The 17,452-nt window shown below is 44.7% G+C and overlaps 3 protein-coding genes across 4 annotated transcripts; all 3 read left to right on the top strand.

Moving 5' to 3' along the window:
• Positions 1-153: 153 nt before the first annotated feature.
• On the top strand, positions 154-4,577 carry Amun (protein amun). Of its 2 annotated transcripts, none has more exons than XM_017241662.3 (3): positions 154-687; positions 1,655-2,632; positions 2,804-4,577. In XM_017241662.3, exons 2-3 carry the CDS (start codon positions 1,816-1,818, stop codon positions 3,679-3,681), a joined length of 1,695 nt encoding a protein of 564 aa, XP_017097151.1. In that variant the 5' UTR covers positions 154-687; positions 1,655-1,815; the 3' UTR covers positions 3,682-4,577. The 2 variants fall into 2 exon arrangements, with proteins under 2 accessions (XP_017097151.1, XP_017097142.1); XM_017241653.3 differs by having other exon boundaries at positions 1,652-2,632.
• A 734-nt stretch (positions 4,578-5,311) lies between these two features.
• LOC108125429 (alpha-(1,6)-fucosyltransferase-like) lies at positions 5,312-9,344 on the top strand. Its single transcript, XM_043209949.2, has 5 exons — positions 5,312-5,436; positions 5,518-6,333; positions 7,059-7,605; positions 7,716-8,140; positions 8,201-9,344. Exons 2-5 carry the CDS (start codon positions 6,089-6,091, stop codon positions 8,838-8,840), a joined length of 1,857 nt encoding a protein of 618 aa, XP_043065884.1. The 5' UTR covers positions 5,312-5,436; positions 5,518-6,088; the 3' UTR covers positions 8,841-9,344.
• Positions 9,345-14,314: 4,970 nt separating this feature from the next.
• Positions 14,315-16,123, top strand: LOC122321002 (uncharacterized). The gene is made up of 2 exons (XM_043209747.2): positions 14,315-14,487; positions 14,545-16,123. Exons 1-2 carry the CDS (start codon positions 14,483-14,485, stop codon positions 14,933-14,935), a joined length of 396 nt encoding a protein of 131 aa, XP_043065682.1. The 5' UTR covers positions 14,315-14,482; the 3' UTR covers positions 14,936-16,123.
• The last annotated feature ends 1,329 nt before the right edge of the window (positions 16,124-17,452 follow it).

Here is a 17,452-nt window from a genome sequence, read left to right as displayed (position 1 = left end):
TAATATCTGAGTAGGTTTTGAGTTGCATTATTATTTATACGTTTTTTTCTATTTCTAGCTGGTGCTTATTGCAAAGCTAGCACTTTGGTCGTAAACAACGTGGCAACACTACCCGCGACTGAAAGAGCCAAGCAGCGGTAGCACACACAGACGTCGCCGGCAAGCGAAACGTTGAGGGGTGCCAGAAGAGAGATACAGATACAATCGGGCAGCGAGAGCGGTAGAGATAGCGATAGCTCCTGTTACCAGTTCGCAGTTCGCAGTAAGGCAGTTGTTCCACAGCTGCACGCTATCCTTTTGTGGTGTGTTGTCGGCACACCGTATCGAACTGAACCCCCTTTGTGTGTTCAGGCCTGGTTGGCAGCGACGCCCCTGATCCACGGCACACAGGCAGAAAGCAAAAGAAGAAGCAGAGGCAAAAGCAAAAGCAGTGGCAGCAGCAGTAGAGAGAAGCGAAGCAGAGGCAACAGCAGAAACGAACGAAACAGCTCACAGCTCGGTAAAGGCAAAGGCAAAGCTGTGGAGTAGTTGTTTGGATGTGGACGGAACGGAAGACTGGCGGCGACTAACATAAAATCAAAACCAAATACATGCTGGCTGGCTGGCGGTGGCAATCGCAAGCTCATCGCATCAGGGCATTAAGAATCAAGCATCAGGCATCTTGCAACGGATTGTATCGCATCAAAGGTAAGCGCTAAACGCCGCATACTGTTTATAGGGCCCCCGGATTCCGGCCACATTCTACTCTCTTCATGTTCAGTTCTGCCGAAGTCGGATCCCAATCGCCATCTGAATCTTTCGCTGAACTGAACTGAATGATGTGTTTCAGTTGGCCTGCCAGCCTAGCGTGTGTGTCCGGGTGTTCGTGTGTTTGTTTGCGGGTGTGAGTGCAATATTTGGCAATGTAAGTGTGCCTAGTTTTTTTTTTGTAATCGTTGTTGTTTTTCTGTTTTGCCGTTGTGGGTGAAGAAAAGCTGTTCTCTGTCTTGCCAAGAATATAAGTACGAAAAAAGCATTTGTATTTTTTCAACAAAATTGTATGAAAAAGAAATTTTCTGCTGCTGCTACTATTGCCTTTGTGTGAGTGTGTTTCTGTTTCACTCACTTTCAGTGCATGTGCTTGTGTGTGGGTTGGCGGTGTGCTTGTGTGTACGCTTGCCTCTCTTTGGGTGTGCGAGAGAGTGTGTTAGTGACGGACCAAAAAGAACCCGACTTCGACGACAACGACGACACTGTAAAAATTCGATTTGTGTGTTTTGTGTGAGCGGTGTGCGAGGCGGCGAGGAAGCGAGAAACGAATTTTTGCGAATAGAGTTACCGATTATCGGATTTCAGTAAATAAAAAACAAAATAACAAAAGATGCAGCAGCAGCAGCAGTAGCAGCATTAGATGCGGCAGCGGCAAGCACTACTAACAGTAATCAATTGCAACCGAATTAAATACAAATCCCTTACCCCCTGCATATGTAATCGTAACTGTAAAGCTAATTGTATGTCTTTTTTTCTCTCTTTGTCCTCTCTCTCTCTCTCTCTCTGTGTGCCTCGGTCTCTGCCTCTTCCTCTCTCTTTTCGCTTCATCTGCTTCTTCTGGCTTTCTGGCATTCTTCCTCTTCATACGCTTGGCTCTGCAACATTTCGCCGGTGGAAATAGCAGTACATTGACAGGAGCAGCAACGGAAGGACACAAGCCAGGAGCCAGGTTGATATACAATCCGAATCCTGGGAAGCTGCACCACCAACACCATAATCATCCGCATCATCATCCCCTAATCATTCGTCAGGATTGGCACGAATTGGTAGGATCATAGCCCAACAATGTCCAACGGCAATGTGTCGGCCTCGTTCTTCGAGAACGGGACCACCACACAGTTCGAATACTGCTACCAGATGTACCCCGAGGTCCTCAAGCTCAAGGCCGAGAAGCGTTCCAAGAAACCCCAAGAGCTGATCCGTTTGGATCAGTGGTACCAGAACGAACTGCCCAAGCTGATAAAGGCACGCGGCAAGGACGCGCACATGGTATACGATGAGCTGGTTCAGACAATGAAGTGGAAGCAGTCGCGTGGCAAGTTCTATCCACAGCTGTCGTATCTGGTGAAGGTGAACACACCGCGCGCCGTCGTTCAGGAGACAAAGAAGGCCTTCCGCAAGCTGCCCAACCTGGAGCAGGCGATTACAGCTTTATCGAACCTCAAGGGTGTCGGTACCACAATGGCCTCCGCCCTCCTGGCCGCCGCCGCACCCGACTCTGCCCCCTTTATGGCCGACGAATGCCTGATGGCCATACCGGAGATCGAGGGCATCGATTACACCACCAAGGAGTACCTCAACTTCGTCAACCACATCCAGTCTACAGTGGAGCGCCTCAATGCCGAGGTTGGCGGCGAGACGCCGCACTGGTCGCCGCATCGCGTCGAACTGGCACTATGGTCGCATTACGTGGCCAATGACCTCAGTCCAGAGATGCTGGACGATATGCCGGCGCCGGGAGCAGCCGCTTCGGTCAATGCTGTAGCCGGTACGGCTTCCCTCAGCACAAACGGCAGCCTGGGCAAGAGCAGCAAGGTGCTTGACGGCGATGACACCAATGACGGCGTGGCCGTTGATCTGGACGACGAGAGCCTGGGCGCAGGTGAGTGTTTCCCTCTGAGATTCAACTGAGATTAGTGGCGGTTTGTGGTTTGTTGGGCTGGAATCCTTTCAAGACTTTCTAGCAGGTCGTAGCCAACTAACTAGCCGCTAACTAGACTGAACCCAGCACTGACCACTGAAGCCCATTGCTAAGACCATTTTTTTTCCACAGGTGGACGCAACACTGCTACAGAGTCGGAGACAGAGAACGAGAACACTAATCCAGCAGCCCTGACTGGCGACGCCAAGATCAACAGCAACAGCAACAGCAACAGCAATGCAGGTGCCGTGGGCGCCCTGCAGGACGGCGACTCCAACTTTGTGTCTAACGATTCCACCTCCCAGGATCCGATCATCGACGACAACGACGGCACCACACAGACAACGGCCACCACATCGACGGAGGATGGCGAGCCCATGTCCCTGGGCATTGGTATTGGAATTGGTATTGGTCTGGGCGGTGGCGGAACCCCGCTGGCCAGTGATTCGGAGAGCAATTTGGAGGCGCCGCCAAAAGCCAACAGTCTGATCAGCCTCAACCAGCCAGCACAGCCCACGAGCCAGGCCCACAGCCAGCAGCCGCACAACAACAACAAGCAGATCACCAACAACGGCCAGGCGGCCTCGCCGGCATCAGAGGCAGCTGCAGCAGCAGCCGAAGCCGAATCTGTAAAGCCTGCCGGCAAAACGGGAGCAGCTGCCGCCAATGGGAATGGCAACGGCAATGGAGTGCTGGGCGACGGAGAGGATGAGGACGAGGAGGAGGATGAATTGGATGAGGAGGATGAGAACGAGAACGAGGCAGAGCTAGAGGCTGAGGAGAGCAACAGCAGCAACGGCATTGTGCGGGGCAGTAAGCTCCAGCAGCTGCAGGTGCAGGCGACGAACAAAGTGGTGGCGACGGAGCCAGCGGCAGTGGCGCCGGCGGGAGATGATGGCGTACCCGCCATTGGCCAGAAGCGATCGGCTCTGCATTGCGAATTGGAGTTGAATAACGCCAGCGGAGTGGGGGAGAAGTCGCCGGAGCTGAAGAAACTGCGCAGCGAATGAGGCGGGCGAGGATGTGGAAATGAAAATGGATACGGATACGATAACAAACGGCGGATACGGATACGAATACGGATACGGATGCGGATACGGAAGCGAAAAAGGGGGAGAACATTTCGATTCCAGATACTATTCGGTCTGCCGCGCGTATCTGGTGGAAAGACATATGTATGTAGTGCTGTTGAGTCGACATAGAGACATAGAGCAACATTACCTACACTTTACCACAACAACATTCAAGAAATTCTACTATTAAGCAACTAATTATACCTACATATAATATATTATATATATATATATACGACATATAACGAGAACACACCCACACACACCCGACAGCACTCGACACAACACAAGGCAACACACACAAGTCTCATTAACGCAACAACACAACAAAAACTCACGCAACATGAAACATAAACAAAGCTCAGATTAGGACAGACCAGATCATGTAGAATGGGAAGGGGAGGGGGGGGAGCAGAACCACAAACATTTCAATAGGAATAGGAGGAAGTGAGCCAAGGAGCGACCGCCGCTAGACAGCTTAGATCAGCAGGCAGGGTAGACAGTAGACAAGCAGACCAGAAGACAGGCATCCGATATCCGATCACGAGCAGCAGAGCCGAGTCTCCAGAGAGTTCAGATTGCAGCAACAGCATGTTAACTTAATAATAATAATTGAAACGAAAAGCAAATACATAAATGAATAGAAAAGTATATAAATCAGATCAGATGGAATCGATATTTTTACACAAAAACGTCAAGAAGATGGAACATTTAAATATAACATTTAAAAGAAAATTTACAAATGCCGCAGTTGCCCACTACATACAAGAAAAATAAGATAAAAGAGTAATATAAAAGCAAAAACAAAAAAAAAAAACAAAAAAAAAACAAAAGAAACAGAAAAACAATAATTATAATAAAACAGAAAAGTAATTTATATACATAAGTATTTAAATTAAAACAATAAATCAAAACTTGTCGCATATAACACGCATTCGTCGTGATCCGAGTCCGAGACAACCCCTCTTTGGGGCGCCCTCTTGGAGCCCCCAGCCCCGCACATTCTGCCACAGCTCTCTCTCTCTAAATAACTCTCTCTCACACACAACAAAAACAACACAATCGGAAAGTAAAACAAAAACAACCAGAAAACAAAACTCATTTCAAAAGCTAAGAAATTTTTGTGGTCGTAACTGTAATAATATAATTTATATTTTATGTGTACAACTTTTTTTTTAAAACTATACATATACTGAATTTTTTATAATTTATACGATAATCACCTTTTTTCATTTGATTTCCACAAAGAAACGGAAGCAAACGTTTAAGTTGCACCTGAAGGAGTCCAAACTGGCGTCCGAGTGGCATGCTGGGGGAAAGCGGAGAGTGGAGATGGCGGGCGGTGCCTGCCACACACCCTCCTTATATGACCTCCAGTGCCACCCGGCGATCGGTTCGGACTTTACGAAAAAAAAAACAAAACAGAAAACAACTGAAAAACATCTCAAAATTATAATCATTTTATTATTAGTAGCATAAGTCCAAATAAAATGTGAAATATTAAGAGAACACGTCATCAAACAAAAACATGCCATACATTTTGATTTTTTTTACATGCAAAGCAGCGAGATTTTCAAATTCTTATTTGAAATGGAGTTGGTTTTTTCTCATTATATCGATATTCGATAGTCGATTAATCGATACAATATAATCAGTCACCTCATTTAGAGATGAGCGCTAGGTAACATCGCTGTGAGTTGATTACTTGCATATGAAATTTAAATTATATATGTCGACCAACAAATTATTTTATAATATTTTCTGCTTTTTCAGCAAACTAATAATATATATTTCTTGAGAGTGCGTAGTTGTTGGTATTTTTCGATAAAGCTATCGACAGCTAGAAATAGTACTATCGCAGTAACGGTACGCCTGTCACATCACTAGGCCTGACAGCACTGGCTAAAACAAAACACTGGGACACAGGAACAACATGTGAAAGCGCTGGCGATTTCGCACCAATTTGTTAGTGCCACGACTGCCGATCAGGCTAAACCCTCGTCTCCGGATTCTATCTATCTCCCTCAGACACCGACCGTCTAGCCAACACTCCCCCATCCACCCCTTCTTCATCCATGGCGCAGCAAAAAAGTTCTTAATTGAAGTCATCGGCAAGCTTTAAATTTTGCGGTCCACACTCTGCCATTAAGCATCCCATCGTCACACCGGTGCTGCCTCCTTAATGACGACGATGTTAACGATCCGTATTGGTGGCTGGTCAGTGGATTGGAGCTAAGGGACTATGCAACGGACAGCCTGCGGTGGCTGCAGCAGTGACTCCCCTTAGCATGTACTAATCCAAGGATAGTGTGCAACTTAACAAGGACGCTCTCATCATCCAGTCATGCTGCTGGTACGGCAGCTGTTCGGTGCTTCGGCCAATTCATGGGCCCGCGCCCTTTTATTTTTCGTCCTTGCCTGGGTGGCCCTGGTGTACGTGTTCGTGGTAAAACTGACGAACACCCAGGGACAGCAGGCGGCCGGCGAGAGCGAGCTAAATGCCAAAAGGATCAACCAGGCGCTGCAAATGCTCGAGCACACGCGCCAGCGCAACGAGGAGCTCAAGCAGCTCATCGACGAGCTGATGAGGTATGTAAGTGATAGGTTGGCGATTTGGCAGTGGAATGACAAGAGATAGTCTTGTTTTCCGATTGGAATAGCGGGATTTAAAGGGAAGAAACAAACAAGAAGAACCTTAAAAAGTCATAGATTCTTGACCATTTAGGCCACTTTGCTCGTATCTCTGTATTTTTGCTTCCTTTCTTTCTTTTCAAGGTGCAAGGAATATCTAGAAAATCCACTAGCACTGAACTAAGAACAGGAAAAATATGGCGAAAAACTACCTTTTTTAAATTTGTTGCTTTTAATGTTAACAGATGGAATGAAAGGCAGTTCATGCATCTGTTTCGTGGGTATAAATATTTTGATTCTAAATTTTGCCTAAAAAAATAAACTGAAGCGGTCATTGAACTCTGTGAGGGTAAATAAGATCAATTAGCTTAATTAGGAGTTATGGTTTTCCCTTTTCACTCAACAGTTTGGAAATTGAATTCACAGTTTCATTGGAATCTAGATGCATTTTATCACAAATTTTTATCAAAGCTTAGAGGCGGATACCCCGGCAAATGACTGTGTTTAGTAATTGCGAAAAATAATGGAAAATGTAAATGGCACTCGCCATTTGAGAGTCGCGACTGAGTTGAAACTGTCGTGCAGTGTCGTGGTTAATTATTCATGCCACGCCAACAGATTACATACGATAAGCTGCTTACTCACCCAATCCGCACTGTTATGTGCGTGTTCTCCACTTCTAGCGATCAACTGGACAAGCAGAGCGCCCTCAAACTCGTCCAGCGGCTGGAGAATGATGCCCAAAACACAAAAAACTCTGCGGCCGGAATCGGACCCGAACCGGAGACATTGTTTGAGTCGGCGCCCGCGGATTTGCGGAGCTGGAACAACGTGGCCGAGGCGGCGCCGAACGATATTGTGGACGTGGGGGAGCATGGCGAGATAGAGCCGAGTCTGGAGTACGAGTTCACCCGCCGTCGCATCCAGACGAATATCGGCGAGATCTGGAACTTTTTTAGCAGCGAGCTGGGCAAGGTGCGCAAGGCGGTGGCCGCCGGGCACGGTAATTCTGATCTGGAGGAGACCATCAACCAGGTGCTGTTGCAGGGCGCCGAGCACAAACGGTCGCTGCTAGGCGACATGGACCGCTTGCGGCGGTCGGATGGCTATGAGACCTGGCGTCACAGAGAGGCCATAGAGCTCAGCGACCTGGTGCAGCGCCGGTTGCACCATCTGCAGAATCCCAGGGATTGCCAGAATGCCCGCAAGCTGGTCTGCAAGCTAAACAAGGCAAGAAATGGAATAGTTATCCTGTTTCATTTATCTATTCTTTTTTATCCAAGTACTTCCTTAATTATCCATATTGCACCTTAACTAATCCTGTAATCCTTTACATCCAGGGCTGTGGCTATGGATGTCAACTGCATCACGTAGTTTACTGCTTCATCGTGGCCTACGCCACTGAAAGGACTCTGATTCTGAAGTCCCGCGGCTGGCGCTACCACAAAGGCGGCTGGGAGGAGGTGTTCCAGCCGGTCTCCAATAGCTGTAATGATGCGGGCACCGCCAACACGTACAACTGGCCCGGCAAGCCGAACACTCAGGTGCTCGTCCTGCCTATTATTGACTCGCTAATGCCGCGACCCCCGTACCTGCCGCTCGCCGTGCCAGAGGATTTGGCACCGCGTCTAAAGCGCCTACACGGCGACCCAATCGTCTGGTGGGTCGGCCAGTTCCTTAAATATCTGCTCCGTCCGCAGACAACGACGCGGGACTTTCTCACGTCCGGGATGCGAAACTTGGGATGGGAACGTCCCATTGTCGGGTGAGTAAGATCCTTTAAGAAGGAAGTATTGTGTTTCTATTGTGACTTATATTTCTCCAGCGTTCATGTGCGTCGCACGGACAAGGTGGGCACTGAGGCGGCTTGCCACAGCGTCGAGGAATATATGACCCATGTGGAGGATTACTATCGCACGCTGGAGGTGAACGGAACGAGCGTCACGCGTCGCATCTTTCTCGCCTCGGACGATGCCTTGGTGATTGAGGAGGCGCGACGGAAGTATCCGGAGTACCAGATCATTGGCGATCCGGAGGTGGCACGCATGGCATCTGTTTCCACGCGCTACACGGACACAGCGCTGAACGGTATCATCCTGGACATACACCTGCTCTCGATATCCGACCACTTGGTGTGTACCTTCTCGTCGCAGGTTTGCCGCGTCGCCTACGAGATCATGCAAACGATGTACCCGGATGCGGCAAACCGGTTCAAGTCGCTGGACGACATATACTACTACGGAGGTCAGAACGCGCACAAACGCCGCGTCGTCATCGCCCACAAGCCTCGTTCGCACGAGGATCTGCAGCTGCGCGTCGGCGACCTTGTGTCCGTGGCCGGAAATCATTGGGATGGCAATTCCAAAGGAAAGAACACGCGCACCAATCAAGGCGGTCTGTTCCCATCCTTTAAAGTGGAGGAGAAAGTGGACACCGCCAAGTTGCCGCTTTATCCGGGCGTTTAGTTGGATATATATATGTATTTATATATAATGATAAAGAACCCAGTTGGTCGGTTACCCCGCCATGTTGTAAGATTGAATCTGTAAATCTATGAATCTCTTTAGCCACATTCCACTCGGTATCCTACGGTGCCCGGTGCCCTTCGGTTCAGCATTTCTATAACCTCAACCAGATATATGTATCTCTAGCTCTATAGTATGTCTCGAACAATTCTCGTATGTTCCGTTCTTTTGTGCTTCTTCGTGTTCGTCTGGATTTTACTCCCTGGATCCGATTCTGATTCCCTGGATCCGATTCTGATTCTGCATTTGTACAAGTCTTTAATTATTTATAAGTCCAAAGCCGAAGAAATTCTGATGACAAGAACTTAAATTAAACAAAGAATATATATAAATAATTATATATAGGAATGCATGTAGGTTCACTAAGCGCAATGTAGTCTATCACCTGTAAAATAGTTGAAAACGATATGAGAACGTAAAAACAAAATCTGATTACTTTATAGCAAAATGAATAAATAAAATAAATGTTTTAACAAGAATCCACAGTGTGCTTTGTACAAGGCCGGTTAGTTCTAAGTGCCAACTGCTGTTAACTTGGCCCTGGTTCTAACTTATTCGTCATCCTTATTCGTTCCTTCCTAAAATCGGCTATATATAGTGGAGGAACTACGTGTCTCGAAAGATGGCAAAATGGGGAGAATCGGAAAATGACCATTTTTAAGGGGGACCCCTTGTAAAAATTGCGAAAAAATTGAAAACTGCATTTAAGGACTGTTTTAAATGAGCGATTAAGCTGCAGGTTGTCCTGATCACAGAATGGTGTTCCTTCCTAAAATCGGATATATAGTGGAGGAACTATGAGTCTCGAAACATGGCAAAATTGGGAAAATCGGAAAATGACCATTTTGAAGGGGGACCCCTTGAAAAATTTCGAAAAAATTGAAAACTGCATTTAAGGACTGTTTTAAATGAGCGATTAAGCTGCAGGTTGTCCTGATCACAGAATGGTGTTCCTTTCTAAAATCGGATATATATTGGAGGAACTACGAGTCTCAAAAGTTGGCAAAATGGGGAGAATCGGAAAATGACCATTTTTAAGGGGGACCCCTTGTAAAAATTTCGAGAAATTGAAAGCTGCATTTAAGGACTGTTTTAAATGAGCGATTAAGCTGCAGGTTGTCCTGGTCACAGAATGGTGTTCCTTTCTAAAATCGGATATATATTGGAGGAACTACGTGTCTCGAAAGATGGCAAAATGGGGAGAATCGGAAAATGACCATTTTTAAGGGGGACCCCTTGTAAAAATTTCAAAAAAATTTAAAACTGCATTTAAGGACTGTTTTAAATGAGCGATGAAGCTGCAGGTTGTCCTGATGACAGAATGGTAATCCTTTCTAAAATCGGATATATATTTGAGGAACTACGTGTCTCGAAAGATGGCAAAATGGGGAGAATCGGAAAATGACCATTTTTAAGGGGGACCCCTTGTAAAAATTGCGAAAAAATTGAAAACTGCATTTAAGGACTGTTTTAAATGAGCGATTAAGCTGCAGGTTGTCCTGATCACAGAATGGTGTTCCTTTCTAAAATCGGATATATAGTGGAGGAACTACGTGTCTCGAAAGATGGCAAAATGGGGAGAATCGGAAAATGACCATTTTTAAGGGGGACCCCTTGTAAAAATTTGGAAAAAATTGAAAACTGCATTTAAGGACTGTTTTAAATGAGCGATTAAGCTGCAGGTTGTCCTGATCACAGAATGGTAATCCTTTCTAAAATCGGATATATATTTGAGGAACTACGTGTCTCGAAAGATGGCAAAATGGGGAGAATCGGAAAATGACCATTTTTAAGGGGGACCCCTTGTAAAAATTTCGAAAAAATTGAAAACTGCATTTAAGGACTGTTTTAAATGAGCGATTAAGCTGCAGGTTGTCCTGATCACAGAATGGTGTTCCTTTCTAAAATCGGATATATATTGGAGGAACTACGAGTCTCGAAAGTTGGCAAAATGGGGAGAATCGGAAAATGACCATTTTTAAGGGGGACCCCTTGTAAAAATTTCGAAAAAATTGAAAACTGCATTTAAGGACTGTTTTAAATAAGCGATTAAGCTGCAGGTTGTCCTGATCACAGAATGGTGTTCCTTTCTAAAATCGGATATATATTGGAGGAACTACGTGTCTCGAAAGATGGCAAAATGGGGAGAATCGGAAAATGACCATTTTTAAGGGGGACCCCTTGTAAAAATTTCGAACAAATTGAAAACTGCATTTAAGGACTGTTTTAAATGAGCGATTAAGCTGCAGGTTGTCCTGATGACAGAATGGTAATCCTTTCTAAAATCGGATATATATTTGAGGAACTACGTGTCTCGAAAGATGGCAAAATGGGGAGAATCGGAAAATGACCATTTTTAAGGGGGACCCCTTGTAAAAATTTCGAAAAAATTGAAAACTGCATTTAAGGACTGTTTTAAATGAGCGATTAAGCTGCAGGTTGTCCTGATCACAGAATGGTAATCCTTTCTAAAATCGGATATATATTGGAGGAACTATGAGTCTCGAAAGATGGCAAAATGGGGAGAATCGAAAAATGACCATTTTTAAGGGGGACCCCTTGTAAAAATTTCGAAAAAATTGAAAACTGCATTTAAGGACTGTTTTAAATGAGCGATTAAGCTGCAGGTTGTCCTGATCACAGAATGGTGTTCCTTTCTAAAATCGGATATATATTGAAGGAACTACGAGTCCCGAAAGATGGCAAAATGGGGAGAATCGGAAAATGACCATTTTTAAGGGGGACCCCTTGTAAAAATTTCGAAAAAATTGAAAACTGCATTTAAGGACTGTTTTAAATGAGCGATTAAGCTGCAGGTTGTCCTGATCACAGAATGGTGTTCCTTTCTAAAATCGGATATATATTGAAGGAACTACGAGTCCCGAAAGATGGCAAAATGGGGAGAATCGGAAAATGACCATTTTTAAGGGGGACCCCTTGTAAAAATTTCGAAAAAATTGAAAACTGCATTTAAGGACTGTTTTAAATGAGCGATTAAGCTGCAGGTTGTCGTGATCACAGAATGGTGTTCCTTTCTAAAATCGGAGATATATTGGAGGAACTATGAGTCTCGAAAGATGGAAAAATGGGGAAAATCAGAAATTGACCATTTTTAAGGGGGACCCCTTGGCATTTAAGGACTGTTTTAAATGAGCGATTAAGCTGCAGGTTGTCCTGATCACAGAATGGTGTTCCTTTCTAAAATCGGATATATATTGGAGGAACTACGTGTCTCGAAAGATGGCAAAATGGGGAGAATCGGAAAATGACCATTTTGAAGGGGGACCCCTTGTAAAAATTTCGAAAAAATTGAAAACTGCATTTAAGGACTGTTTTAAATGAGCGATTAAGCTGCAGGTTGTCCTGATCACAGAATGGTAATCCTTTCCAAATTCGGATATATATTTGAGGAACTACGTGCCTCGAAAGATGGCAAAATGGGGAGAATCGGAAAATGACCATTTTTAAGGGGGACCCCTTGTAAAAATTTGGAAAAAATTGAAAACTGCATTTAAGGACTGTTTTAAATGAGCGATTAAGCTGCAGGTTGTCCTGATCACAGAATGGTGTTCCTTTCTAAAATCGGATATATATTGGAGGAACTACGAGTCTCGAAAGTTGGCAAAATGGGGAGAATCGGAAAATGACCATTTTTAAGGGGGACCCCTTGTAAAAATTTCGAAAAAATTGAAAACTGCATTTAAGGACTGTTTTAAATGAGCGATTAAGCTGCAGGTTGTCCTGATCACAGAATGGTGTTCCTTTCTAAAATCGGATATATATTGGAGGAACTATGAGTCTCGAAAGATGGCAAAATGGGGAAAATCGAAAAATGACCATTTTTAAGGGGGACCCCTTGTAAAAATTTCGAAAAAATTGAAAACTGCATTTAAGGACTGTTTTAAATGAGCGATTAAGCTGCAGGTTGTCCTGATCACAGAATGGTGTTCCTTTCTAAAATCGGATATATATTGGAGGAACTACGAGTCTCGAAAGTTGGCAAAATGGGGAGAATCGGAAAATGACCATTTTTAAGGGGGACCCCTTGTAAAAATTTCGAAAAAATTGAAAACTTCATTTAAGGACTGTTTTAAATGAGCGATTAAGCTGCAGGTTGTCGTGATCACAGAATGGTGTTCCTTTCTAAAATCGGAGATATATTGGAGGAACTATGAGTCTCGAAAGATGGCAAAATGGGGAGAATCGGAAAATGACCATTTTTAAGGGGGACCCCTTGTAAAAATTTTGAAAAAATTGAAAACTGCATTTAAGGACTGTTTTAAATGAGCGATTAAGCTGCAGGTTGTCCTGATCACAGAATGGTAATCCTTTCTAAAATCGGATATATATTGGAGGAACTATGAGTCTCGAAAGTTGGCAAAATGGGGAGAATCGGAAAATGACCATTTTTAAGGGGGACCCCTTGTAAAAATTTCAAAAAAATTGAAAACTGCATTTAAGGACTGTTTTAAATGAGCGATTAAGCTGCAGGTTGTCGTGATCACAGAATGGTGTTCCTTTCTAAAATCGGATATATATTGGAGGAACTACGAGTCTCGAAAGTTGGCAAAATGGGGAGAATCGGAAAATGACCATTTTTAAGGGGGACCCCTTGTAAAAATTTCGAAAAAATTGAAAACTTCATTTAAGGACTGTTTTAAATGAGCGATTAAGCTGCAGGTTGTCGTGATCACAGAATGGTGTTCCTTTCTAAAATCGGAGATATATTGTAGGAACTATGAGTCTCGAAAGATGGCAAAATGGGGAGAATCGGAAAATGACCATTTTTAAGGGGGACCCCTTGGAAAAATTTCAAAAAAAATTGAAAACTGCATTTAGGGGTGTTTTAATGAGCGATTAAGCTGCAGGTTGTCCTGATCACAGAATGGTGTTCCTTTTTAAAATCGGATATATATTGGAGGAACTATGAGTCTCGAAAGATGGCAAAATTGGGAAAATCGGAAATTGACCATTTTTAAGGGGGACCCCTTGGAAAAATTTCAAAAAAAATTGAAAACTGCATTTAGGGGTGTTTTAATGAGCGATTAAGCTGCAGGTTGTCCTGATCACAGAATGGTGTTCCTTCCTAAAATCGGATATATAGTGGAGAAACTATGAGTCTCAAAAGATGGCAAAATGGGGAAAATCAGAAATTGACCATTTTTAAGGGGGACCCCTTGGAAAAATTTCGAAAAAATTGAAAACTGCATTTAAGGACTGTTTTAAATGAGCGATTAAGCTGCAGGTTGTCCTGATCACAGAATGGTGTTCCTTTTTAAAATCGGATATATATTGGAGGAACTATGAGTCTCGAAAGATGGCAAAATGGGGAAAATCGGAAATTGACAATTTTTAAATCGGAAATTGACCATTTGACCAGACGACGAGTCGTCGTCGTTGGATGGCAGCAGCCATTGGTGCTGGGCCGTGCGATCGTCGAGGGACAGCCGGCGCCATCGTTGCCTACCCAGGCATGGCGTCGGTGGCTGCAGCAGGGCTGCTGTATTGCCCCACTAGCAGGCCAGCAAGGGCAAGGAGCCGTCATCGATGGATCAGGATCTCAACAGGAGTAACGGGGTTGGATGAGGTACGTGGTGTGTTTATTTTTATTGGATTATTTTATATTAATATTGTCATTTTCTAGGAACTTCTATTTTGTTGGAAGTCGCGTCGTGTTGTGCTGTGGCCAAACAAATGGATGCAAGTTGGCCATCCAAGAGCCACCCAGGATGCAAGGAGAAACGACGGAGTATTCTAAGGAGCCATCAGCAGGACCCAAAGGGGCAAAGGCACCCTCCAACGATGGATCCCAACATCGGATCCCTAAGGAGCTACCATCAGGACCCAAAGGGGGAAAGGCACCCTCCAACGATGGATCCCAACATCGGATCCTTAAGGGGCCATCAGCAGGACCCAAAGGGGGAAAGGCACCCTCCAACGATGGACCCCAACATCGGATCCCTAAGGAGCCATCAGCAGGACCCAAAGGGGGAAAGGCACCCTTCAACGATGGATCCCAACATCGCGGGATATAGGACCCAAAGGGGGAAAGGCACCCTCCATCGATGGATCCCAACATCGGATCCCTAAGGGGCCATCATCAGGACCCAAAGGGGGAAAGGCACCCTCCAACTATGGATCCCAACATCGGATCCCTAAGGAGCCATCAGCAGGACCCAAAGGGGGAAAGGCACCCTTCAACGATGGATCCCAACATCGCGGGATATAGGACCCAAAGGGGGAAAGGCACCCTCCATCGATGGATCCCAACATCGGATCCCTAAGGGGCCATCATCAGGACCCAAAGGGGGAAAGGCACCCTCCAACGATGGATCCCAACATCGGATCCCTAAGGAGCCATCAGCAGGAACCAAAGGGGGAAAGGCACCCTCCAACGATGGATCCCAACATCGGATCCCTAAGGAGCCATCAGCAGGACCCAAAGGGGGAAAGGCACCCTCCATCGATGGATCCCAACATCGCGGGGTATAGAAGCGGCACCGCCCTAAGGATCTTTTCCCATTTATTTTGTTTATATTTGTAATTGTATTTGAATTTTAGCGGGTTAATACAGTTGGTGGCTGCTGTTGCCGGCCAGAGTGGGAGTGGGAATTTGGGGTAGATTTCAGGGGGCGGGACCATTTCATAGAAGGATGACCCCAATGTAGATCCAGACCCCGAGATGGATACCGGCCCCAAGAAGCACGACATTGCGCTTCGAGATGCGATGGATGGCAACGCTGGCAAATGGATGGATTCATTTTATCTTCCCTGTTGCTATGGGCGACTAGACCGACGCTGCCCCTGAAGTTGTGTTACCCCTTCTCCGCCCATCTTCTCTTCACTTCTTGGTAAGTCAGCCACAACCTATAATTACTTATGTGGCTCTCGTTGCAATCGCAACATCCAGCGGGGCTGCTTCCTTTATGTAGAAGTAGGGCGCCTTCATGCATAGTGGGCTTCTACACCCGTCTTTGGTGTCCCCATATTGTTGGCACCGGTAGCACTGGAGCGACATTTGCCTCCGTTTGTGCCCGGTGTACCCAAGTGGCCGACTTATGCATCCGGCAAGGAGGGCGCAACGGAATCATCCAGATTTCTAGCAGACTCTCGTCTCGGAGCAGCGGTCCCATTTTGTTTGCTTGGGGTATCCTTTGTTTGTTCTTTAGGTGTTTGCGATAATGCCTTGAGTAGGGGCAATTCCAGCCAAAATTTGTATAAAAGGCGCGTAGTTGTATGTATTTTAGTGCATTTTTTGTACTTAACCGTGACGTGTTTTACATATCATAGGTCTTAGTGCCAGTCATCAGTGTCCATATCTATGGTACATTAATACATCATATCATACCACATTCATTGAATTATTAACATCAATCTTATCTGACTTTTATTAGTAAACTGGTACTACATTTATATTTATTTATTTATTTCGCCAACGGATAAATCCTTACATGGCTACAAAATAACAACTTACAAACTAATAAAAAATAGTACAATACTAACTTAATAACTGCCTGATTAGTGGTTGTTTTGTATTTAACCGTGACGTGTTTTACATATCATAGGTCTTAGTGCCAGTCATCAGTGCCCATATTTACACTAATTTTAACAATCATACCACATTCATTGAACTATTAACATCAATCTTATCTGACTTTTATTAATAAACTGGTACTACATTTATATTTATTTATTTATTTCGAAAAAGGGAAAAATCCTTACATGGCTACAAAATAACAACTTAAAAACTAATAAATAATAGTAAAATACTAATAAAAACTTAATAACTGCCTGATTAACTGCCTGATTAACTGAATTCGGAGGTTAGGCGGCAAAGAGTTAAAATAAGAAAGAGCCCGCTCAATCGGCTCGTTTAAAAGGTAATTGGCCCTGTGACTCTTGATCCGAAAGGGGGCAAATGTACGAAGATCCCTTTGAGGAACATTAAAATTAATGAGTTCCAGTAAAAAAGCGCAATCAATGTTATCAGCGACTACATTGTTCAAAAAATTAAAGCTACCCGTATACGCCGATCCCCCAAAGTGCAAACATTGAGAAGAAGGCAGCGGCTCCGGTATAAAGGTAAAGGATCCTGAAACCTTAAAGGCAGAAGAGCAAAGTTTAAGAATTTCTTCTGGTGTCGCTCAATTCTGTTGGAACGAACTATACAAGCCGGATTCCAAATGATTGAGGCATATTCCAGCCTCGACCGAATAAATGCATCGTAGACGCTGAGGCTCGAGTGTGGACTTTGGAATTGGTTAACGTGCCTCTTCACAAAGCCCAGCATAGCATACTCTTTAGGCAGAATATAGTCTAGAGACCAGAAAATTTAAATTTGGTGTAGAATAAGACACCAAGATCTAACATCTCCCCTTTAGCTGCCAAACTATAATTATTGATGGAATAACCCGTACATATTTCAAGAGACCGCTTACTGTAACGGGTAAACAGATACTTTGATAAATTTAATGGAAAAAGATTACGGGAGCACCATGAGTAAGCTCTGGATATATCCTCCTCTAACAAATAACTGTCACTAATGCAACTAA

This window comes from Drosophila bipectinata, chromosome XL (genome assembly GCF_030179905.1).
Source record: "Drosophila bipectinata strain 14024-0381.07 chromosome XL, DbipHiC1v2, whole genome shotgun sequence".
In the NCBI taxonomy this organism is placed as follows: Eukaryota; Metazoa; Arthropoda; class Insecta; order Diptera; family Drosophilidae; genus Drosophila; species Drosophila bipectinata.
Note: the sequence above shows the minus strand (reverse complement) of the source record. Positions and strands in the feature narration are given on the sequence as shown.